Raw genomic sequence first — 24,223 nt, 5'->3', positions numbered from 1 at the left:
CAAGAACCTGGCACTGGAGAGGCTGGGAGCTAGGGATCCCACTTGCACCACAGGGCCTTTTGAATAGGACTCATTGGAACCAGAAAGCAAAACCCTTTCTTCTTGCCATGTCTCCCCATCTGACAAAACTTGACTCCAGCTAGCGGAGAAAAAAATATTTAAAGGACCCAGATTCATTTTCACGGAGCAGGCAAAAAGAATAAATTTAGAGCTAAGAGAAAAGAAGTTGATAACTGGCACAGTGACATATCATTGTTTCAAATAGGCAGCTCCCTTCATCCTTCCTGACTTTCCCTTCAATCTTCCAAACTTTCTCCCCTTCCCTGATATCCTAACCATAAGCCCTATCACTTTGCCGTTCAGTTCTTCCAAACTTGACCCTGGCCTATCACTCTCCCCCTGCCCAATAAAAAAGAAGGTAAAGATGGAACTGCTGTTAGGTGGCTCTCTAGACTAGGGAAGAGACAGAGGTAGATGACGGGTGGTACTAGCTTTCTCAGATAAATAAAAATTGTTAACAGCTTGAAGTAGCTAACCAGACTGCAAGAGCTCTTAGAGGTGGGTCTTGAAAGCTCCCCAGCCCTGGCCAACATGGCTCACTTGGTTGGAGCATCATCCCATAAACCAAAAGGTTGTCGGTTTGATTCCCAGTCAGGGCACATGCCTCGGTGCCAGGTTCAGTCCCCAGTCAAAGAGTGTGCGAGAAGCAACCAACCAATGTATCTCTCACATCAATGCTTCTCTCCCTCTCTCTCATTCCCTTCCCCTATCTCAAAAATCAGTAAATATGTCCTTGGGTGAGGGAAAAAACCCAAACTCCTCAGCAGGGGAATTAAATTGGACTGGAACGTGCTGACACCTGGCTGGACTGAGTACTTCAGGATAAGAGGACTGAAGCCGAGGGAATCAGCAGAGCCAACAGCATTTAATTTAAAAAAACAACTAAATATATATGGATGTGCGTGTGTGTGCGCGTGTTTAATCCTTACCCGAGAATGTTTTTATTAATTTTAGAGAGAGGGAGAAAAAGAAACATCAATGTGAGTGAGAAACATCAATCGGTTGCCTCTGGTATGCACCTTGACCAGGGATTGAACCTGCAACCTAGGTATGTGCCCTGACCGGGGATCATACCCACATCCTTTTGGTGCATGGGATGCTATGCCAATCAATTGAGCCTCCCAGGCTGGGCAGCATTTTTGTATATACGGATGGAAACTCCAAACTCTTAGAGACAGGCACCTGTCTATCTCCAGGACATAGCATATAGGAGGCACTGAAATTTTGTTGAATGGTTGATGCAAACCAGAGCAGCAACCCAAACTCATTTCAATACCCTAAAGCCACATCCTAACCCAACCTACCTGACTAATCTGACTACAGGCTTCCAGAAAAAGGTAGTGAGCAAAGCAGCTGGCTTGGGAATCGGAAGGCACAGGGCTCTCTGAGAGGAAGAAGAGGCAGTTTTTATCACCCTCTTTTTGCATGTAGCCTAAGACTTATTTATCAGGCACACTGAGATGTGATTTCTCACTTATCTTGATTTTCCTAGCCTATCCTGAGATAAGCATGGCAGGGTTTATTGTTCTCATTTTACTGAAGCCAGGGAACAATTTAGCAGGTGGGAGACCCAGAATCTAAAGTGGCTCAGAGTTCCTGAAGAATGAGACACTCATGTGCCCTAACAGCCAATCTCCAGCCACATTACCTGCCTTACTGGAGGTCGTGTGGGGCCTCTGGCCACACCCTAGAGTGTGTACACAGGTGGTGGGTAAAGTAGGAGTTATTGGAATAGTAGTCACAAAGGGCAGAGGTGAGACCTTGAAGGTATGAAGGCTTGTGGTAGCTAGCCTGGGCTGGGGGCCAAGACACCAGGCTCTACTTTAGACTTCAATTTGATGAACTCCAGTGCCCAGTTAGAGCTTTAGGGCTGGGCCCTCTCTACCTGATTTCTCAGTTCCAGGCCCTTTCTTTAAGACTACTTCCTTTCCCCTTGGTGTTGAGTTCTTCAGGAGATCTAGGAGAAGTAAAAGTCAGATCTGGCAGCTTTTCTTATCTTCAGCCTCGGAAAGCACCGAGAGCCTACAGGGGGGCCTCTTAACTAGTGAAGGTTGAGAAGGATCTCCAAACACCACCAAACACTACAGGAAACATCCTCAGGCACTATGCAGCCAGTCCTGATCCAGGGGGAAAGAACACCTCTAACTGAAAGAGATGCTACCTACTTCCACCAGAAGCCTTATCACGGAACTTCAGAGGACCCACCAGGCCATTACAGAGTAGGTGTAGTCCTGGGAGAGCTATCTGGATGAGTTCTTGATTATAAAGTTGGGGAGTTTTCTCTTTTCACACCAACTCTTACTGAAGCTGCTCTTTCCAAATCTTTTCTGTCATTATTTTGATCATTCAATCCCCTAAGAGAGAATTCTGCTAGGCTGGATACACACCTTCATCTCAGGCCAAAAACTCTAGGTTTCAGGCTCCCTTGTCTCAAGAAAATATGTACTGGCCCTGGCCGGGCTGCTCAGCTGGTAAGAGCGTCATCCAGACACGGGGAGATTGCGGATTCTATCTCTGGCCAGGGAACACACAGGAAACAATCAATGAATGCATAACTAAGTGGAACAACAGCAACAACAAAATGATGGAAGGAAGGAAGGAATAAAGGGAGGGAGGGACGGAAAGAAAAGAAAAGGAAAAGGAAAAGGAAAAGGAAAGATGTACTGGTTTGAACCAGGGAATCCCAGGGAAATAGAACTTGTAGAGGCACGGGCTTTAGTTAGGCGGGGAATGCGCCTGCACAATGCAAGAAGGCAGGACTTACCCACTTCCTCCTCACCAACCAACAGCTTGGCTCCTGATAAAGGTTCCATAATGCAGCCTCTCAAAGCAGTGGGATTATATCCCTGATCCCTTACTACTAGGACTATTTACACGCCCCATCAGCTATGCCCCTCCTGAAAGAGAGTTCGTGGGAGCCTGGAACAGAAAGGAAAGAAGCTGGACCCCACCGAGCACGCCAAATTTGGTTATTAGTCTCCTGCAATGATGTTCCTCTATTGAGATGTCTGTAAGGCCTGCACAAACCCCTACTTCTCCTGGAAGAGGTGCACAACACTCGGGTAAAGTGAAGCTCAACGGCCCCAGTCTCCTCCCCACTTTAGCTCAGCCCAGTCTCTCCAGGACACCGCGCGAGCAACGGAGCCGGAAGGGGCACCGACGCTAGTCTCTTAGCCCTCACCACCCACTCCCCAACTCTTCCCTGCGAGGTGAGAACCTAGCTGAAGTACAGGGTGTTACCGAAATACGCCTCGGTAGGGGCCTCTCTAGGAAATTAGGAAATTTCACAGATCGTTAGTACTCAGTTCACATTGATTGGCCTAAAATCTAAAGAACCGGAAGATGCCCTTAAAAAACGTGGCGGCACTCTAGCTTCACTACTGTTGTCTTACTAGCTCAAGAAAACTTGACATAGTCTTCCGCCACTGTCTGGCCATCCGAGGTTGACGCCAGCCACTTCACTTTGGTTCCTTCAGTGTTGCTATATCTGCCCTCAACCACAATGGCAGTACGGCCCATTTTGGCTGCATGCCCCTAGGGATGATGGCTGCCAGGTGGCTTCACTTACTTTCTCACCACTCAGGAAGACGCGGACCGGCGATTGGGCACTGCTGGGAGGCTCCGAGAAGAAGGCCTTCCGCGGTTGGGCAGTGCTGGGTGAGGCTGGTTTTAAAGGAGCCGCAGGTGGGAGCCGTCGAACACCCGAGATCGGCGGGAGGCGGCGGTGAGCAGTGCGCGGGGGAGGGCATCGAGCGGCTGGAGAAAGGGCGGGAGGAGGGAGGGAAAGAAACATTTGAGCCATCTGGACCCGGGCTGGGGAGAGTGCTGGGCGGGGATCCGGAGAGGGCGGAGGGAGGGGGTCTGTGGGCGGGACCTCCCGGGATTGGAGTGGAGGGGGTATATGCTGGACTGTGGATCCTTGGGGATCCTGACAGAGTTTGTGATGCTCAAGCTCAGGCCGCCCTTGAGTGGAGCTTTGCAGAGCCGAAGCTTACAGGGAGAGGAGGATCCTCCCGCGGCGTCTGATTGGAGGAAACGCGCTGTAGGATTCTTCCCGCTTGGATCAGTTTAGGGGATCTGGTGGGAGGGAGATTCGTCGGTGTGTTGGGTGTATTGCTCCGGAGTCCTCGGCCATTCGCTGAGAGTGGATGGGGATCGCAGCGGGATCGGGCGGAAACTGAGCCTCTCAGGACCGGGATCCCAGCTGATCCCAGGGGGGTTCTCAGGGCGGAATCTACCGGGACAAAGGCCCCAGGAGGATCGGGCCGTGGGAGAACTGGGGCCGCTGCAATCCAGGTTCTCGCGGCAAGTGCCCGGCAGGGCGCAAGTGATCCTTTGATCGCGGCGGCAGCGACAGCAGCAGTGGCGGCAGTAGGAAAACGCCGGCTCCAGGCGGCCGACCGGGGGCGCCCTTTCGCACCCCAGGTCTTTGGCCCGTGGGCTACCGGGAGCTGCGGGCTACCATGAAGGGCGGAGCCCCATGGAAAGGGCTGGCCCTCACTCCCCACTCCCCTACTCCCCACCTCCCACCCCAGGCTGCAGCCTGGGATCCCCCAGGGACTCCCCGGAGCCGCCGCTTCCCCCATGGACTTGCCCGGGGACTCCAGGTGAGAGCGCACCCTGCCAGCCTGTGTTGAGCTCGGGAAACGGGGAGCCTGGCGACTGTACAGGGGAAACCACAAAGCCAATGACAGGCTCAGGCGACCGTCCTCTGCTTCTCTCATCCTGCAGCCCGCCTGGTCAGCCACGTCTGTGCCGCCAGCCCCTGACTCGAGCAGTATGGGGAGCCAGAAGTCCGAAACGGCCGAGGCTACAGCCCCCGGTGGCCCCTTCACCCTTGGAAAAGGCCTCTCGGCGGGTCCTGGCCGTGGTACTGGAAGACGTCATGGCCGCCCATATGGTGAGCCCCCTTCTTCCGCAGGTGCCTCCTCAGTACCAATTAGGCTAGAGGTCCAGACACCTCATTCTCACACACATCGCTCAAGCAGCCATCCTAATGCTAGAGTTTCGTTTGGCTCTTTCACTCCAGCCTCAAATTGGGCAGGGTCTCCAGTGTCCATTCACCACAGCCAACCGTTCTGGACTGGAACTGCATCCCTACAACTCTAAGTATGAGAAACCCTTCTGCTTTAGCTAACCCAAAGACACCATCATTTTTTCATTTCTTTGAAGAGCCTGGGTGAGATTACCCAAGTCCCACACCAGCAGCTTAGAACACTTGGTGGCCCCCAATTCAGTTTGACACACTTCTTTGGAGGTCTTGAGGGAATTCTAGCCACTACCTCTGTTACCTTTGTGAATAGGACACAGGCACAGGAAGGTCTCCTGTCCACTCCAACTTCATTCCATCACCTTGTTCTTGATACTTCTTCTCCTAGGTCCCCCTGGTGCCCCAAGAGGAAACCTCTACTCCACGGCACCGCAGCAACCGTTGGGATTCTGTCCACAATCAGCTGTCCGCCTCACCACCCCGACAGCCCATGTGGTCGTCACAGACCAGGTGAGCAAGACAGGATGTGGGGTAAGTTGGGGACACTGCTGAGCCCCTCTGATTTTTGTGTTCCCCCTCTAGGCCTCCCTACCCACTGCACTTATGCCGAGAGCCCTTGAGCCGCAACCACCAGGCTTCTTCCACCCTGAGGTGTCGATCAAGGACAACCCCTGGCCCAGAGGAAGGCCCTTCACAAGAGGTGGACCGGTCCCCACAGCCCACTCTGGTGGTGATGCTAGAAGATGTTGCCAGTCCAAGATCACCAGCTGAGGTATGGGAACTTCTGGTAAGGATGTCAGAGGTGTAGTTGGGGGCAGGCACTCCAGTGTGGGTAGATGACAAGTGTAGGTGAGTTGAGTCTGGGGTAGATTTTGCTCAGAGCAAAAAGGACAGCATTTTAGGTGGAAGACACTGCTTGAACAAAGACCTATATGAAAAAGCTTTTGGTGTGAACCCAAGCAGGTATCTGGAGACAGAGAGTCGGGATGTGGGAAGCTAAGGAGGCCATAGGGGGCTTCCCTGCCTACCCACAAACATCCCCTGTTTATATCCAGGGCTTCACGGACGAGACTCCCAACTTCATCATCCCAGCGAGAAGGTGAGAGGGCTGGAGAAAGAATTATCAAGATGTCCAGACAACAACCATTGTCCAGGCAGCCAGAGCTAGGGGGCATTAGAATTTTCTTGTTCAGTAGTTCCATGTAGCACCTTCAGTAGCCTTAAGGGACAAGGGAGGTGCTGACTCAGGTGGGATCTGGATCTGGAAGCTTCCCCAGCCTTTACCTTGCTCCTTCACCCCAGAGCTGAATCCATGATGATGGTTCACCAGACAATGCCTCCACCCAAGAACCTGGACGCCCCATTCCAGGTATCTGCCCTGCCTGCAGACCCTCTAGAGAACTCATCACCAGGTAAGGACTGAGATAGATAGATGAGATTTGGGGCTCTGGAAAATCCTAGCTGAGCTTAGAAGTATCAGTTGCAGAGGTGGGGATGGGGCTTAACCCCCTCCCAGGGCAGAGCTTGGTGTGTGAAGATGGGATTTCAACTTCAGAGGCCTGATATCCAACTCCTAAATTTGGGGCTTAGTTTTGTTTTTTGTTTTTTTTTAGGAATGGGCTTTCTCTGTGGACAATTTAGTGTTTGGGGAGGGGCTGAAGCTACTGAAGTGGGGCTTAGATACTTGCAGCTGAGGAATGCCCACCTGTGACCCTCTCCTTTCCTCAGCCCCAGATCCTGTTCTGGAAGCCCCATCGACCCCACCGCCATCCAGCCTTTTACGCCCCCGCCTCAGTCCCTGGGGCTTGGCCCCCCTCTTCCGTTCGGTTCGCTCCAAGCTGGAGAGCTTTGCTGACATCTTCCTCACACCCAACAAAGCCCCACAGCCCCCACCCCCATCACCCCCCATGAAGTTGGAGTTGAAGATTGCCATCTCAGAGGCTGAGCAGTCCAGACCTGCTGAGGGTACTGCATCTGTCAGTCCCCGCCCCCCTATCCGCCAGTGGCGAGCTCAAGACCAGAATCCCCCAGTACCTCTCCCTAAGCCATCTCTGGGCCGAAGCCACTCCTGTCCTGACCTGGGGCCTCCTGGCTCAGATACCTGCAGCTGGCCCCCTGCTTCACACCACCCAAGCCGGCCACGGCCTCGGCGGCATACTGTGGGTAGTGGAGAGATGGCTCGAGCCCCGCCACCGCCACCCCCTCGACCCTGTCTCCGGAAAGAGGTCTTCCCTCTTGGAGGAGTGGGAGGCTCTCCTCCCCTCATCACATCTTGTTCGTCCACCGCATCCACTTCCTCCTCCTTCTCTGAACCTGCAGAACCCAGGTAGTGCTCTCAGTAAAACCTTAAATCCCTGGCCACAGTCTGGGCCTAGCCTCCTTTCCTAGTATCCAGTGGGCAGGAGTTGGGTATACTGCTATGAATGCTGGTTGACCCTGAGCCTTGACCTTCTCTGCAGGTTGGGCTCAACCAAGGGGAAGGAGCCACAGGCCTCAGAGGACCAAGTGCTTTCAGACCCTGAGACCAAGGTAGACATACAGATGAGGGGGAGGAGATTAGTGGGAGCCTGTGCCCATGCTGCATTCTTACCCTCTGCCCCATTTTTGCAGACCACAGGAAAGGTTTCTCGATTTAGAATACGCAGGACACTGGCCCGTCCTCAACTAAACCTTACACCAATGGGGCTGCCTCGACCAATCAGGTGAATGCTTGTGTATGAAACTTCCCTGGCCAAACAGATGTAGGTTCACATTCCCTGAAGTATGGCTTTGTCTCCTCTCAGGGAACACGGTCCAATTTGGTCTGGATATGGTTTGTATTTAGAATAATCTGTCTGCCTCAGGCAGTACTCCTGGCACCTGGCATGTCCCAGAAACTGAAATGCAGACCAGGCCTTGCTTATCACTTCTCCAGGCCCCACTGGCTCCAGGTATTTTAGTGGCCTCTGCTCTTTGCTCCCAGGTTAAACAAGAAGGAGTTCAGCTTGGAAGAAATTTACACCAACAAGAATTATCAGTCACCTACAACCAGGAGGTGAGAAGCTTTGAAGGTTTGGGGGTGATAGAGGGAAGGCCAGAACCAAGGGGCATGCTGGTAACCAGCACCCCTCTTTGCCTGGTCCAGGACCTTTGAGACCATCTTCGAGGAACCCCGGGAGCGCAATGGGACTCTGATTTTGACCAGCTCGAGGAAGCTGCGGCGGGCTGTGGAATTTCGGGACAGCAGCCTTCCTCGATCCCGGCGGCCATCTCGTGGGGTCCGGGCTGCAGCTGGCAGGACCCTTACTCCTAATGTGGCCCCCAGCCCAGATGTGGGACCCCTGCTGCAGCAGCGGCTGGAGGAGCTGGATGCTTTGCTCCTGGAAGAGGAGGATGTGGATAGGGAGCTGCCCCATCAGACCTAGGAGCTCCATCTGTTTACCTGTACATCCATCCTGGAGGAAGGGGAAGCCTCCGAGGCCATTTCATTTTTTTCCTCTATATTTCTAGTAAAGTTTTCAATATACTTCTGATTCTTTTGTATGTTCCTGAGTTGGAGATTGATTGGTAGTATTGGCTGATGTTTCTACTTTGGCCCTAAAAGACTGGAAAATGGAGGCGGTTGTTAGGGAAGGTAATGAGGGTTAGATAACAAGGGGAATCAGGAAATGGTCACTGGAGATAACTTTGAGAATTTTACCTATGTAGAGGGGATACTTCTGAATCTGCTCCAGAAGATACTGTCATCCTGGATCCTGTTCAGGGTTCTCCCAATTCACTTACAACAAAGAGGAGACTGAAAGTCCCGGAGTGGACCAAGGTCATGATCAAGATGGCCCTGAACTCCTAACATGCAGGGCACCACCTGCTGCTGGATTCAAGAACTAAGGGTAATCAACTATAACTGGGCACCTACAACAAACTCACGGTACTTGATTTGCACATAACCCAGTGAGAGGGGATTATACCCATTCAAACATAGGAAAGCAAATTGAGTGCCTCATTGTGATGTCTATTTTAAAAGGATAACCCAGGCAAAGAGGCCAGAAGTGACACTCTACAACTTTCACAACAGAGGCAAAACAGAGCAGTGGCTAACAGCACAGGTTAGAGGTAGATCAAGCCCAAATCCTGGTTAGGAAACTAAATGTACACCAATCCCCTCCCTCTCTGTAAAACGGGGCTAATAGCAGTACCTTCCTAAAAGAATCCTTAATACCCAAGGAGTTATATAATATATGAGAAAGTGTCAGGTATACAAGAGCAAGGTGGGGTGGTTTTTTTTTTTTTGTTTTCTTGTTAGCACGCAGATATCACAGGCCAGCACTTTGCCATTCGACCGAGAGAAAACGCGATGCAGCTTCCTCCCCGCGCGTCTGGTGGTCGCCAGGCACGCCGCGTGTCCTGGCCACTCCACTTCATGGAGCTAATCCTGCCTAGCTGCCCTCCAGACGACGGTACTGACACGCGCGTGACGACAAGCCAGGCGGCCTGTAGCTTAAACCAAGCAGCGGAAAGGCAGAGACGACGTTACTGGCTGTCGACAGGTACCTTCCGCAGCTGCGCGCCGCCCAGCGGCCAACCGCTCCCCAGGGCTCGCGCACCACATCCCGACTCCTCGGGTTGATGCCGTCAGAGGGTGGACCAATGACCGAAGAACAGGAAAAGGAGGAGTCACCTGCGGAACCGCCCAAGCACCTACTTCTAACCAGTCGAGTCACGAGACTGGATAAAGGACGGAGCTAATCTGACGTATACCCAATCCAGAATTTGAGGGCGGTTACAAATTACCCACTCCCCGAGTTTGACTCCGCCCTCCGTCCTGACGTACACTTTTCCACCTATCAACGACTAAGTCTGTGGAGGGGTGAGAGGAAGGGGGCAAAGAGTGGGAGGAGGCAGAGAGAGGAAGGAGGCGTAGGCTGAGGAGGAAGAGGGAGGAGGGGCAGGGAAGTCCTGGCGGAGAAGAGGCCGAAGACTCCAAAGGAGACAAGAAGGTGCGCTGGAGCTCCCCCGCTGACCAACGGCCGTCTTTCGGATCCCTTCAGGAGCGAGTCACACAGAGACGAGGAAAGGAGGAAGAGACTTTTATGTCGGCAGACAGAGGAGCTCTACCCGTCACCGTTGCCTCACATCCGGGGCTTTGGAGGGCTGGCCGCTGCGGTCCCGCCCCCACTTCGAGCCTTTCATGGCGACTGGAGGCGGAGGCTGGAAGAGCTGGGACTGGAGGGGGCCCCTTTAAATCTTCTTAAAGGGGTGGCCAGTGGACTCGGCAGACTACAACTCCAGCCTTAAAGGGGCAGCCGCCGGACTGAAGCTGACAAATTGAAAACTGCTGTTGGGAGAATTGGAGCAAGTGGGGATTCTTACCTCTTCTTTCCCCCCATTCCAGAAGTCCTTTAAATTCAGCTTAAAGGGGAAGTGGCCGCTTGTGGAGTACTGGAAACAAACTACGACCCTGTTAAGCGGCGGCCTGCTGTTTTGAGGACCCTGGACTCCTTAAAGGGGTGGCCTCTTTTAGCCGGAGGACTTGAGACACTTTTAAAGGGAAGGTCTGCGTTCCGGGGCGAGCGTTCGGTCCCTTTTAAAGGGGGTGGTCCTTCCTCTTCGGGGAGACTAGTCTCGACCCCTGGCAGGGGGCGGCCACCGCACTAGGCCGGCCGGACACTGTCGAGTCGTCTTAAAGGGGCCAGGGGCTGGACAACTTGAGGTTTCGCCTTAAAGGGACGGCCGCCCCTTTTTCTGCGTCTCGTCCCCGCCGGCCCCACGGGAGGGGGGGTGACCCTCGGGCTTGTCGCCCCGGGGGCGGCGCCGGCTCCCCAGGCCTTGGCCTTGGGGCAAGTTCAGGGCCATCAGATCCTGCTTTAAAGAGGAAGCGTGGCCCTCTCGTCCCTGTGCAGCCGCCAACGCCGCGCCTGCGACCCCGGGCCCGGGGACAGGCCGCTTCGGGCCCCGCCGCCTCCGGATGCGGCACTGAGGGCGGTCGCCATGGAGACGGCCGCGGCTCCCGGCCCGGGCTGGGCCGCTGAGGGAGAGCGGCGGCGGCGGCGCTGCTCTCGCCGAGACCGAGACCGGGAGCAGCGGCGCCGCCGAGGTCCTGGCGGCGACGCACCCCGGGCCCTGTTGGCCGCCCCGCGCGGATCCTCGTCCTCGTCGTCGCCGCCGCCGCCCGCCAGGCCCTGGTCGTCAGCTTCGTCTGGAGAGCGGCCCGGAGGCCCGAGACGGCGGCGGCCCCGTCCCAGGCCTCGGCCACCGCGACCCCGAGCTCGGAAGCGCCCTGCCGGCTCCGGTAGTCGCGGAGAGGAGGAGGAGGAGGAGGAGGGGGGTGCAGACGATGGGGAGGCCGAGGAGGAGCCTGAGGAGGAGGAAGAAGAGGAGGAGGACTTGATCGATGGCTTCGCCATCGCCAGCTTCGCCAGCCTCGAGGCCTTGCAGGTGGGGCCTCATGGGGCTAGGGACCTTTGGGGGCTTCACAGGGGCAGAGAGAAGGGTATGGTGCCTGGAGTGGGTGGAGTTGAGGGGGGAATGCTGGCACCCCAAACCAGAGCAACCGGCTCCTCTGGCCAGGCCTCTGCCCCGCCCTGGGGTGGGAGGAGGTAGAGCTAGTCTCCAGGGACCAACCAGGTTACCCTGCCTGAGAGCCACTCTGGTAGCCTGGTCACCCCTAGAGAGGTCGGGAGTTTTCCTTTCTTCATCTACTTTAGTCCCACCTCCTCCTCCACAGAAGGATGCCTCTCTTCAGCCCCCAGAACGATTGGAACATCGACTAAAGCATTCTGGGAAGCGGAAGAGGGGGGGCTCCACTGGGGCCACTGGGGAGCCAGGGGACAGCTCTGATCGGGAGCCTGGGCGGCCCTCTGGAGATCGTGCCAGAAAATGGCCCAATAAGCGGAGAAGGAAAGAGGTGAGTTTGTTGTAGATCCCTGTCCTTTAAAACTCAGTATCTAAGGACAAATATGAAAACAGAGCAAATTTGAGCTCCTACTCCCCCATCCAAGTCTGACAAAGATATGTCCACAGTGAGACTGGCTGGCGCTAAGTCTGCTTCAACATGTTGATAATTCAGAGATCTATCAAACGGACTTAGTTGAATCATAAATGAATTAGATATATTTTTGCCCTCCCCCTTGACGTGGTGACAGTCTAGCAAGAAAGAAACAGTCTACAAGCAAATACCTGTATCAAAACCCGAGAAGCTACAGAGGCAGAGGTCTGGCAGAGATGCTGCAGAAACCCACATGAGGAAGCCACTCATTCTGCCTGGGGGATGGGAGGAGGGTTGTGGTTAGGGAAAGCCCCCTAGGATATCTTAGTCAGGCCTTGAAGAATAGTCATAAGTTTTGCTAAGAGAAGAAACGGGGCAAAGTTGTTTTGGACAAAGCACAGATATATGAGCCTGGTATATTTGGAAAATGGCCAGAGCATTGGGAACAGAGGTGGGAAGTAGCAGTAGGAGCAGGTAAAAAGAGATTGAGAGTAGGTCCTGAGGGGCCTTGAGTGCCTTGTTGGGAAGTTTAGACATTGTCCACGGGCTTCGCCAGTCAGCTTCCCTTACCTCTGGACTCTGATCTTTCTCAGGCCTCCTCCCGTCACTCTCTGGAAGCTGGATACATAGTAAGTGCTCTCCACCTGTACTGGTCTCACCCCTAGTATTTCATCTCTGAAAGTTCCTTCTTGATTCTGGGCCCCACTTCTCTTCCCTTTTGTGACACTTCTGTCTTTCCTTCTCCCCAGTGTGATGCAGAAAGCGATCTGGACGAGAGGGTGAGTAGAGCTAGAACTTGTTGGATGGGCATTGTTACAGCTTATAAAATGAACTGCAGTTTGAAGGGCTCCTGTGTGCAGCAGATAGAATCTCCTCTTGAGTGGGAAACATGGGTTAGGTTGAGCCAGGATTAGATTTTTGGCGGGGCAGGGGTGGGGGGATTGAGAGAGTAAATGATTTCTGTTGTGACTAGAGCCAGTTGACAAAAGAGTAGAAGGCTCCTGCTTTGGTGTGCCATCCTTTCTAAAGCTCTTAAAGATGCCAGTGGTTCTCCCCAGAAATTCAGAGTGGCTGTGGAACCAAGCTGGTCCTTCCTGCTGACTATTAGGCAGTCTTATAGATTAAAGTCTGAGCAAAGACCATGGCATTGAGGATACTAAAAAATTGTAGTTGGTGTAAGAACATACACTATAAAGATGTATTTCAGTTTGTTAATAGGGATGACTTGCTCATTTTAAAATAATGGTTCCTAACAGTTGGTGTTCTCCCCCTATAATTAACTAAATTTGTACTCACTGATGTGTGTCTTGTTTTAGTTTTTAAAAGTTGGCTGGACAGGGACTGTGGTGAACCAAAGAGTTCTTGTCCATTTAAAGGGGGCAGCCCCTATCTAGTTACTAGCTCACTGTTGCCATGTGAGACTAGGGGCCCATCCTCAAGAGAAGCTGCAAGTCTGAGTTTTTATAAAGACTCTGAATTTCTAAATATCAGCAATTAGTTTATAATATTTTGGTAACACTTACGTATCAGACAAGTAAGTCAGGTAGGCCTATTGGCCAGCAGTTAGTGATATGTGACATTTTTGCTTTGATTTCTTTGCTTCTCTGCTATTTTAGTGCTGCCATGATTTAGGCCTCCTGGCTTATCAGATTCTTAAGCTCAGTTGCTTCACTCTTTATCCCAAAGCATAGGCACCCTAGAGCACAGTCTTTGATGGGTTTCAACTAAGGTAATGGAACAGACTTGCCACCACTGCCAGTTCCTAGCAAGCTACAGAAGTTGTTGGTCTTCCTGGGTAAGGGCCTAGCATGACCAGAACCTAATCCTGTCCCTACACTTCTTCCCCAGGTCTCTGACGATGACCTCGACCCATCCTTTACTGTCTCAACCAGCAAAGGTTGGTCCAGAGGGCTGGAGCTGGAGATAAGGGAGGGAATTGAGTTGAACCTGGGTCTTAACTAAACGTGTCTGCTGTCCTGCCTTCACAGCCTCGGGCCCTCACGGCGCCTTCAATGGGAACTGTGAAGCAAAACTCTCCATAGTCCCTAAAGTGTCGGGCCTGGAGCGGAGCCAGGAACAGCCCCCCGGGCCCGATCCGCTGCTAGTGCCTTTCCCCCCGAAGGAACCACCACCTCCACCAGCCCCCCGGCCTCCTGTGTCAGCCCCAGCACCCCTGCCGGCCGCCCCCAGTCTGCCACCCCCACCCCAGCTGCAGCTTCGGGTCTCACCCTTTGGCCTCCGCACTTCTCCCTATGGCAGCAGCCTGGACCTCAGCACTGGCAGGTGAGTGGTCTGGGGGTTTGGTCTGGAAAAGTTTGGTCATTTTGGCACCAACCCCTGCATTCTGTGGCTGGGACATGGGCTGGTATATTTGAGATGTGACCTGAAAATGGATTCTGAGACTGAAAAGTTTGAAAGACACTGGATGAAACAAATTTAAAGAGATTGCTACCAAACTCACAGAACTCTTTATGTATTTACATGCAGGGGAATCCAATTTGTGCCATTTCCCAGTATTATTTGCTGGTGAGACCTTTTTGCAAGGTACATCTGCTAGGAATAGTCTTCTTCAGAACATACTTTGGGAAATGCTGTCATGATGATTAAGAGTGCTGGCTTTGGTGTCAGACCTGGATTTGAATTCTTGCTCTGCCACTTGCTGGTGGTGTGATTTTTGAGAAGTCACTTAACCTCTCTGAGCCTCAATTTCCTCTTTCTGTAAAATGATCTAATGATGGTACCTTCATCCTAAAGCTGTTGCAAGGATTAACTGTGAGTTAATGCAGTGTTTCCCAAAGTGTGTATGTTCATCATTAGTGATATATGATATAATTTCAGATGTTGTGTGAGTGAATTTTTTTCAACTTTTACGTGCTTTAGAAAAGTATGAGTAGTACCTCAACCCCTTCATTTCATGTGTTATGGCTTGGGTGAGGCTAAATAAAAAAGAAAAATGGAGTTATGTTAAAGAAGTAAATGGTACAGGTGGTTATGTGGATGCGGCAGCAGTTGGGAAGGTGGTATGAAATGTTGGAGACTTGACTTAGGGTGTAAAACACGTGATAGCACTTGACCTACAGTAAGTGCTCACTAAAGGGTAAGAATTATTTATAGTATTATTAATATTATTTTTTTATTATTATTATTGTCATCATTGTTATTTTTTTTCTTATTATTGAGAAAACTAAGGCTCAGAGAGGGGCAGTGACTTGCTCAAGGTCACCCAGGATGTTAATGGCAAGATGGGCCTAGAACTCTCAGGCCAGGCCAGCATGGTGCTGCTTCCACTGTCTTAGGGTAGGAACCCAAGTGGCCTGTTGTAATTAAGCTTCAAAGTGAATGATACATTTTGTGCTGTGGTTGAATCAGAAAAGGGAAAGTCACGTGGCCAAAGATATCAGAGGCACCTGTGTGGAAGACTAGACCTAGAGAGGGAGAGAGGGGGTTGTTGGGTGTGGGAGGTACCTCAGTCTGAGGATGGGTTCCTTGCGGGGGAGGGGGGGCGGGGGCGGGGTGGAGGTCCTGGGGGCCAGGTTCTACCACCTTCCATGTTGGAGAACCAGGGTCAAGGTATATCGCCCAGGCTTCTGACCCACTCCTGTCAGAGCTGGCACCTCCCAACCCTTCACTCATCTCCCCACTTCTCTCCCCAGCTCTTCACGGCCGCCCCCCAAGGCCCCGGCCCCTCCCGTGGCTCAGCCTCCCCCCTCATCATCCTCTTCGTCCTCTTCCTCTTCATCTGCCTCCTCCTCGTCCGCGCAGCTCACCCACCGGCCCCCGACGCCCTCACTGCCCCTGCCTTTGTCCAACCACGGCTTTCCTCCCCCTGGGCTGCGGCCCCCCCCACCACCCCACCACCCCTCCTTGTTCTCCTCTGGTCCCACCCTGCCCCCACCCCCACCCCTGCTGCAGGTGCCAGGGCACCCTGGGGCCTCAGCCGCTAACGCCCTTTCTGGTGAGTTTGGGATCCTGTCCGGGGGGGTGGGGGGCCATGGCCCTGGGCTTGGACCCAATCGGCTTTGGGGCATTTGGACCTTAGCAGACTGCAGGGCTTGAGGAGGGAGTGGCTCAAGGCCAGAAGGGAAGGCCAGTCACCTGGGCCCAAGGAGGCTGATGTGGTGGCAACAGATATTAAAGCCTTCTCCCCCTCCCCTCCCACAGAGCAGGACCTGATCAGCCAGGACCTGAACTCTCGCTACCCCGAGGTGGTGGGGACAGGGGGCTCAGCCCGGCCCCTGGCCTTCCAGTTCCACCAGCACAACCACCAGCACCAGCACACCCACCAGCATACCCACCAGCACTTCACCCCTTATCCCCCGGGCCTGCTGCCACCCCACGGCCCCCACATGGTGAGCTCCTCATTGGGCTGGTCATGAGGCTCTGAGACTTGGGGGGAGGGTCTGGCTTCCAGGGGAAGGCCCTGGGTCCCTGGCTAGCAGCTTACTCTTCCCTTCTCTTCCCTAGTTTGAGAAATACCCAGGAAAGATGGAAGGCCTTTTCCGGCATAATGTGAGTGCATGTGTGTGGTGTGTGGGCACAGGTGCATCAGTGCGTGTGGCCCTAACTATTGGGGTCCAGTCTTCAGCTTCAAAAGCAGGAGCTTTGAGCCTGAGAGCTCTCCCTGGGGGCTTTAGGGTGGAGGCCAGAGAACTGATGGGCAGACCAGACATGGGCTGCACCTCCACCCGCAGCTTGGACTAGTCCCCTTCTCTCCACAGCCGTACACGGCCTTCCCTCCCGCAGTGCCCGGCCTACCTCCGGGCCTCCCGCCGGCTGTCTCCTTTGGCTCCCTGCAGGGGGCCTTCCAGCCCAAGGTGAGCTCCCAATCTGGACACTACCACCACCCACTCCTTAAAACCCAGACACCTCCAGGTCCACATGTTCCTATTCCCCAAACCATGCCCATCCTCCTCTCCTCACCTTGTGAACCCAAGTCTCCCCAAAGCCATGCTCCCTTTCTGTCCCAGTCCCCAGCTTGGTTCTAGACCCCTTTTATGTGTAGTGCCAGCTCTCCTGACTGATCCCTCCACTCCCCTTCCCCAGAGCACGAACCCCGAGCTGCCACCACGACTGGGGCCAGTGCCGAGCGGGCTTCCCCAAAAGGGGACACAGGTGAGGGGGGCCAGGGCAGCTTCTGCTGGAGCTGGAAGATCTGTTCACTAGAGCAGGAGGGTTGACTTGAGAATGAATCACTAATCCCTCCCTTTAATAAATGATCGAAGGAGTCCCTTACGTAAGTGATAGGGTTTCCCAGGTATGAGGAATAGGAATTTCATGAAGTTGCCCAAGAAATAAGATTACTAGGGCAGTGGTTTTTGTAGGGGTTTTCACATTTTTTAAGTGACTAAACTTTTTTTAAATGACATCATACCAGGAAGTCCTGTCCATAAAACAGTGAAAAGATAAGCTCTCCCTTTGTGAAGTGGCACAAGGAGCCCAAGCCTTCCCTCCCACTTAAAGCCCAGGGCTCTGGGAACAGTATGAAAAAACACAGGATGTATTTCCTAAAGAATAGATTAGACCAGAGGTTTTCCAACCTCTTTTAGTAGTGGTAAATGCTCTTCTCTAAAGAAATCTTAAACAGAACCTCGTTATATAAAGCTGTTAATAGGGTATTTTCTCCTGTTGAGAAATGTGTCCTGCCTGCTCACCAGCCTGCTCCCTAGCCTTCCAAGTAAATTATCTTCTTAGAACCTGGTTCAGGAACTTGGTGCTAGAGGGGAGAAGTCCAGAGTGGGAGAGGTAGGAAGAAGTCTCGTCACAAGCAGGAAAGAATTGAGGGAGCCACTCAGGGTCTTAGGGAGATATTTGAGGGGGGAGGGGACTTGGGGGCTGAGGAGATGAGGTGCCCAGGTCAGTAAACAGGTCTGAATCGCCATCAATGTCTGCTTTGCCATCCCCAGATCCCTGATCATTTCCGGCCACCTTTAAGGGTGAGTTTGGTGAGGTCCTCAGGCTGCATGAGGCTGGGGGCTGGTGTCACGGTGTTTGGCTGAGGGGTGGGGGGGGTGGGGGGGTCTTGCTTGAGAATAAGGGAGTAGTCCAAGATATGGAGGCAGCCAGATGTGGAACAGCAGAAAGCAGAAAGACCATAAGCCAGAGACCTGGGTTCAGATGTAACTGGCTATGGGACCTTGGGCAAGACAGTTTATCTCTCTGAGCCTCAGTTTCCTAGGCTTTGAAATGGACCTAGTCATCCCTCGGTTGTAGGGATGGTAAGAGAGATGTTGTGTGGCAAGTCTGGGCCCAGGGCCAGGACTGGAGTGGGTGACGAGTGAACATTCTTTCCTTCCCTTTCCCTTTGGTCAACCTTTTGGGGCGGCAGAAACCAGGGAAGTGGTGTGCCATGCACGTGCGTGTGGCTTACATGATCCTGAGACACCAGGAAAAGATGAAGGTACTGGGGCTGGAGGGCTGGGGAGAGCGGGCCTGCTTGAACTCTGGGCATCTACCTTCTGTAGAGCTTGGCAGAATCTTGGCCAGAAACATCTCTTCCTGTCCCCAGTCACTGTCTGAGCAATTCTACAATTAGCACTAGGTTCTCTGGCTAGCTAAGGGGATGGTCAGAGAAGACACCCAGTCCCCTTCTTGGCATCAGCAAGCCCTCGGGTGGGGTTCCGGGGTGGAAGGGCAAGAGCAGGACCAAACCTGGCTCCTCACTCACCGCCCGTCTCCCTGTCCCATGCAGGGTGACTCCCACAAGCTTGACTTTCGGAACGACCTCCTGCCCTGCCTTCCAGGGCCCTATGGGGCCCTGCCCACTGGCCAGGAGCTCTCCCACCCAGCCGCCTCCCTCTTCACTGCGACTGGTGAGTCTGGCCAGCCCTCTTGGGGCCTGAGGTTCCCCATCTGTATCCAGACACCCACCTTCTGCCCACTCAGCTTCATCAGACTCTCCCACCTCTCTGCCCCAGGTGCCGTCCACGCTGCAGCCAACCCTTTTACGGCAGCTCCTGGGGCCCATGGACCTTTTCTGAGTCCCAGCACCCACATTGGTAAGAGCCAAGGGCGTGTTGGGCAACTCAGGCTTTGTCTGTGACTTCCAGGTGTCCTCAAGCTGGGGATGGAAGTTAGACCTGAAAGGCAACTGAAATCAGGCGTAGACCCGGTTCCACTTGCTTTGTGATCTTGGGCAAGTTACTGTACTCCCTCTGAGCCTTGATTCATCATCTGTAAAATGGGATAGGAAAGGGCAGAGTGATTGCTAATCCCTGCCAACTCAGATATTTCTCTGAAAATAGTATGGGTGAAAGGAAGGTGGAGGAAGGCTGCGCAGCCCCAGAAGAAAGCAGGGTCACTGGCTCCTAGCCTTCTCAGGCAGGCTACTGGGGGAGACCTAACCTGGGTCCTTGTCCACCCAGACAAGGAGGGTCTGAGCCTGATGGCATAGGGAAAGGTGTTCTGGAACAGGAAATTGTGAGGTCCCATAGTGGGCTAGGTTAGTTGTTCGAATTGGCAGTGTGACACATACATGAAACTACGGCCAGTCTGGGAAGGGTCCTGCATGTCAAGTGGGAAGAAGCCAGCAGAGGTCTTCAGGCAACTGGCTTGCTGTAGAGCTGGTCTGGGTGGTTGGTGTGGGCGAGTATGGGTTAAGAGCTTGACCTCTGGAGTCAGAGGGGCCTCAGGTTGGGGGTACCACTCAACTGGTTCGTTGGCTGTTGACAAGTCACTTCACTTCTCTGAACCTTTTTCATCATCTTTAAGTAGGAATGATCCTGTCTGCCTAATGGGGCTTGTGAGGTTAAACAGGTCATGCACGTCGGAACTCAGTGCCTAGTCAGGGCCAAGAGGAAGTGCTTGGCACCTGGTTGTGAAGACAAAGCTGCTGAGGTCTTCAGGGCCTGCTTGCTCATCAGCCTTTTCCATTAGTTCTTGGTGGCTGCTAAGAGCTGGCTGCCCAAAACTCTGACCATCCCCTTTTCTCCCACAGATCCCTTTGGGCGTCCCACAAGCTTCGCCTCCTTGGCTGCTCTCTCCAATGGGGCCTTTGGAGGCCTGGGCAGCCCCACATTCAGTGAGTGCTGGCTGGAGTAGGGTGGGTAAGGGGCTGTGGCTATGAGTTAATATGCTCAAGTAGGAGCCTGGGAGGTTGCCTAAGTGGGGCTTCCTAATCTTGGCCCCTGTCATTCTCTACTTTGCTCTCTGTCTAGACTCCGGCGCCGTCTTTGCCCAGAAAGAAAGCCCAGGGGCACCACCAGCCTTCGCCTCCCCCCCAGATCCATGGGGTCGCCTACACCGCAGTCCTCTGGCCTTTCCTGCCTGGGTCCGGCCCCCTGAGGCCGCCCGGACTCCAGGCTCAGACAAGGAGCGGTCTGTGGAGCGAAGGGAGTCTTCTATCACCAAGGAGGAGAAAGACAGGTATGCTTCTCAAAAACTGCCCTCCCAGCCCCCCAGTCTCCACCTTCCCCACAGCCTGTGTCTGACCTCTGGAGTACCTTTATTTTCTCCCCCACACCTGTCCCCCAGGGACCTCCCCTTCTCACGGCCCCAGCCCCGAGTATCTCCTGCTACTCCCAAGACCCGGGCTGGTGAGGAAGGGGCCAGGCCAGCCAAGGAATCGGTGCGGGTAAAGGAAGAACGGAAAGAGGAGGCTGCTGCTGCCGCCGCTGCCGCTGCTGCAGCTGCCGCCGCTGCCGCTGCTGCTGCCGCTGCCACTGGGCCTCAGGGCCTTCACCTGCTGTTTGAGAGGCCCCGGCCATCCCCCTTTCTGGGCCCTGGTCCTCCAGAACGCTGTGCTGGCTTCCTGGAGCCAACCTGGTTGGCAGGGCCCCCTCGCCTTGCAAGGCCACCCCGCTTCTATGAGGCGGGTGAGGAGCTGACTGGACCAGGGGCAGTGGCTGCTGCCCGCCTGTATGGTCTAGAGCCTGCCCATTCCCTGCTATACAGCCGCTTGGCTCCACCACCACCACCTACTGCGGCCCCGGGAACCCCTCACCTCCTCAGCAAGACCCCACCAGGAGCCCTTCTGGGGGCACCACCTCCACTTGTGCCCGCCCCCCGGCCTAGTTCCCCACCTAGGGCCCCTGGCCCAGCCCGGGCTGACAGGTGAGGGAAGGGGAGGGGCAGGGGCAAAGCTCCATCCCCCTTTCCTTTTGATGAGGTCCTAGAGCTGAGGTTTTAAGCCAGGGCTGGAGGGCAAGGGTCATGACCTCACCAGCCACCTCTAAGGTCATAGAGCCTGAGAGCAGAGCCCCAGCCCCCATGAGATCGAGCATCTGATGAACCTTGGGGTCATTGGGAGGGCAGAGGTCACTAAGCCTCTAGAGAGGAGTGTGTGTGTGTGTTTGTGTGTGTGTACACATACATGAGAGTGGGGGTCATTTCAGAGGTCCTAGCTCATGGTCTCCTGAGGTGCACCATTGCCCCCTCTGAGGGCCCCTAGGCCCTTGGCCTTGCCTCCCCAAGGGCTCAGTAAGCCAGAGGCCAAAGTGCCCCCCCCCTCCCCTTCACCTACCACCCAAGTCCTCATGCCCTCTCAGGGCTGGAGGAGGAGGGGCTAAAGGAAGGGGGGTTCGTGTACATATTTATCTCCCCTTCCACATAGCTCCCGAGACCTTTTGTACATTTTTACAGGGGTGCCCTTCCCAGTAATCCCCCTTCCTGACTGATTAAATCCTCAGACTGGTGCTGTGTTCCTAGCCTCTGGCTTCTCTGTGGGGGGAGGGGAGATTGCAGGGGAAGAGCTGGAAGGGGACAGGCAGGCCCAGGACTTAACCTTCGGAATATGGGGTCCAGGAGGAAGTGGACCAACAGGAGAAGGGACCTGGGTGCCTAGGCTGGAAAGAAAGGCAAACACTTCCTGCTTGGCTGACAGCCCAGGTTCCCCCTACTTGTTCCTGTTACCTCTGAGTGCCCCCATCCCCAAAAGGCTCAACCTTTAAGCTTCAGAGTCTGCTTCTTTCTTAGTGGCTCAGTCTCCTCACTCCATTTCCAAGTGCCCCCAGGACTCCTGGGCCCTGCTCTCTAGAGCCCTATTCCCAGCACCCTGCCCCAGGCTATAAGGAGGGCCAGAGAAGGTCATCATGTACCACACACCAAAGAAGGGGGTCAGCTCGGGGGTGGGCCACATAGGCAGCTTCTTCAGCAGCCTCTCGGCAGCAGCCCTAGCCTTCCCAAAGCAGCAGGCGCCCCCAGGCTGGGGCCCAGCCTAGAAGGCAGGGGTCAGGTTAACAAAAACATGTTGACTTTTTTCCCAGGTGGGGCTTACTCTGTAACATGACTTGCGGATATTTATATAAAAATGAGTGTTACAATGAGGCCCCTTGGCTCCTCTTTCAGTGTGTGTGGGTCACCTGGGTTTGGGGATTGGGGATTGGGTTTGGGTCTTGGGATCAGGGAGGGATAAAGACAACACCGTCCATGTCCTAACAAAGGTTTTTCCCTCCTTCCCATCTGGGGAGATGTTCCACTACTACTGGATGGGTGGATTAGTGTTGGGTGCTGGAGTTTTTCACATTTTTCTACAACCCAGGAGTACATACATAAGATTGAAATCACAGAAAGATAAAACTAAGTTTCCCATTCACCTACCAACACCCCCAGAAGTAAGCACTGTTAACCATTTGGTATATATGTTTTAGGCCCCTTTGCTATGTGTTTACCTGCACATATATGTACATGTGTGGTTATATTAGAAAAGACATGTATTTTAAAAATCTGTTGGTTTTCCTTTTATACATGATTACTATAAAACACTTTAAACACAGTAATACAAAAGGAAAGTCCTTTATAATCCCACCCCCCAAGGAAAACACTTAATTGTCAGAGAGAGATTCCTCCAGTTCTTTTTCTAACTATTGCCTAAAATACTGTAGAAAAATGGGATCCTGTGAAATGTTCTATTTTGCAAATACCTTTTTACACTTAACATTATTCTTTGATGTAATCATTAAACAAATGACCACTAAAATGAGCTAGAGAGGCTGGCTCCCATTCGAACCACCCAGAATTGACTTGTTCCAAGCATACCCATCGCCTTAGGAAAGATGCATCCAACATTTTCTGTTGCCACTACACATACCCAAGACTTCTAGGGAAAACTCAGGCTTAGATTGTTCCAACAGAAATCAGAAACAGGTGACCAGGAGAAACTTGGCTTGCAGACAGGTTTTCACATGGCAGTCCTTGTTTTCAACTTATGAACAATCCAAAACAGTTAACACTACTTTCCCTATGATTGTCCCTTGAGATGGGACACGATCTGTGCCGATTGCCTCTGTCACCTCCACTTTGCTGTTTAGGAATGGGCTAGTCAGGCTTCTTCCCTGGTCCCTGTAAGCATTCTCAGTGAAATATTTTCTAGATGTGTATATCTACCCTCTCCTAGATCTCTCCCACGAACCACTGATACCCCCTAGATCTGACACTGTGCTCCCCCAACCACACTTCCATCTCTCTCACCAGTACCAAAGTACCCAAGTCAGAAACCTTCCTGTTACCTCACTTGATTCACTGTCTGAACTGCCTCTCAGCCACTTCATCTATCATTCTGGGAACTGAACTAGTGCCTGGGGCTACAGGGGTAAACAAAATTCCAGCTTTCCTGGAGATTACAATCTACTGTGAAGAGCAAGAAACGTACTTTTTCTGAGGAGAAAAAGAGGGACAGAGAGAATCCTAAAGGCTGCCTTCTAAGGGCCTGTCATTGTAGCCACTATGCTCCATTGGTTCATCTCCACATGTTCGGATCCTAACACAGGCAGCTCCGCAGGCAGAGGTCAAGGAGAAGTCTAGAAATGACTTTCAACATTGGAGAAAACAAAATCAAACCTAAGTCATTCACCATTGAGAGGCTGCTATTTAGAAATGCATTTCTTTGCTCTGAATGAGCTCAGCAGAATAGCTATGTAATATTAAGCAATGTGTTCATTTCTGTGCCATGGTTTACTTGTAAAATGTTTAAAAACTTTATTGAGATATAATTCATTCTCACTTAGTTTCATGATGTCAGGGTTCATCCATATCATAGCTTGTATCAGTACTTCATTTCTTTTTATAGCTAAATAGTATCCCATTGTATGGATAGACCACATTGTGTTTATCCATTCTTCAGTCGATGGACCCTTGGGTTGTTTCTCTTAACTGTTCTGAATAATGCTGCTGTGGATATCCATGTACAAGTTTTGTATGAATGCGTGTTTTTAATTCTGTTAGGTATATACCTTGTAGTGGAATTGCTGGGTCTTACCTTTAACATTTAGGGGAAC

At 53.0% G+C, this 24,223-nt stretch overlaps 3 protein-coding genes across 4 annotated transcripts in view; 2 read left to right on the top strand and 1 right to left on the bottom strand.

The window, feature by feature from the left end:
• The window catches only part of BCL7C (BAF chromatin remodeling complex subunit BCL7C), a 289,889-nt gene that overhangs the window by 61,105 nt on the left and 204,561 nt on the right, over window positions 1–24,223 (bottom strand). The gene's annotated exons all lie outside the window — the stretch shown is intronic.
• PRR14 (proline rich 14) lies at window positions 3,978–8,530 on the top strand. Of its 2 annotated transcripts, XM_054582659.1 has the most exons (11): window positions 3,978–4,667; window positions 4,792–4,960; window positions 5,439–5,560; window positions 5,633–5,822; window positions 6,106–6,149; window positions 6,353–6,462; window positions 6,779–7,376; window positions 7,510–7,579; window positions 7,661–7,752; window positions 8,013–8,084; window positions 8,175–8,528. In XM_054582659.1, the coding sequence occupies exons 1-11, from the start codon at window positions 4,645–4,647 to the stop codon at window positions 8,452–8,454; spliced, it is 1,770 nt and encodes a 589-aa protein (XP_054438634.1). In that variant the 5' UTR covers window positions 3,978–4,644; the 3' UTR covers window positions 8,455–8,528. The 2 variants fall into 2 exon arrangements, with proteins under 2 accessions (XP_054438634.1, XP_054438635.1); XM_054582660.1 differs by having other exon boundaries at window positions 4,566–4,667; window positions 7,510–7,752; window positions 8,175–8,530.
• On the top strand, window positions 9,921–22,253 carry FBRS (fibrosin). Its single transcript, XM_054582656.1, has 18 exons — window positions 9,921–11,464; window positions 11,754–11,933; window positions 12,608–12,643; window positions 12,764–12,793; window positions 13,863–13,911; window positions 14,003–14,297; window positions 15,668–15,969; window positions 16,176–16,363; window positions 16,479–16,523; window positions 16,733–16,828; window positions 17,058–17,126; window positions 17,918–17,947; window positions 18,340–18,411; window positions 18,703–18,823; window positions 18,929–19,009; window positions 19,948–20,031; window positions 20,168–20,375; window positions 20,484–22,253. The coding sequence occupies exons 1-18, from the start codon at window positions 11,018–11,020 to the stop codon at window positions 21,064–21,066; spliced, it is 2,916 nt and encodes a 971-aa protein (XP_054438631.1). The 5' UTR covers window positions 9,921–11,017; the 3' UTR covers window positions 21,067–22,253.

Source organism: Pteronotus mesoamericanus, unplaced genomic scaffold (genome assembly GCF_021234165.1).
Source record: "Pteronotus mesoamericanus isolate MK-2021 breed Mesoamerican mustached bat unplaced genomic scaffold, CSHL_Meso_final contig_72, whole genome shotgun sequence".
Taxonomy (NCBI): domain Eukaryota; kingdom Metazoa; phylum Chordata; class Mammalia; order Chiroptera; family Mormoopidae; genus Pteronotus; species Pteronotus mesoamericanus.
Note: the sequence above shows the minus strand (reverse complement) of the source record. Positions and strands in the feature narration are given on the sequence as shown.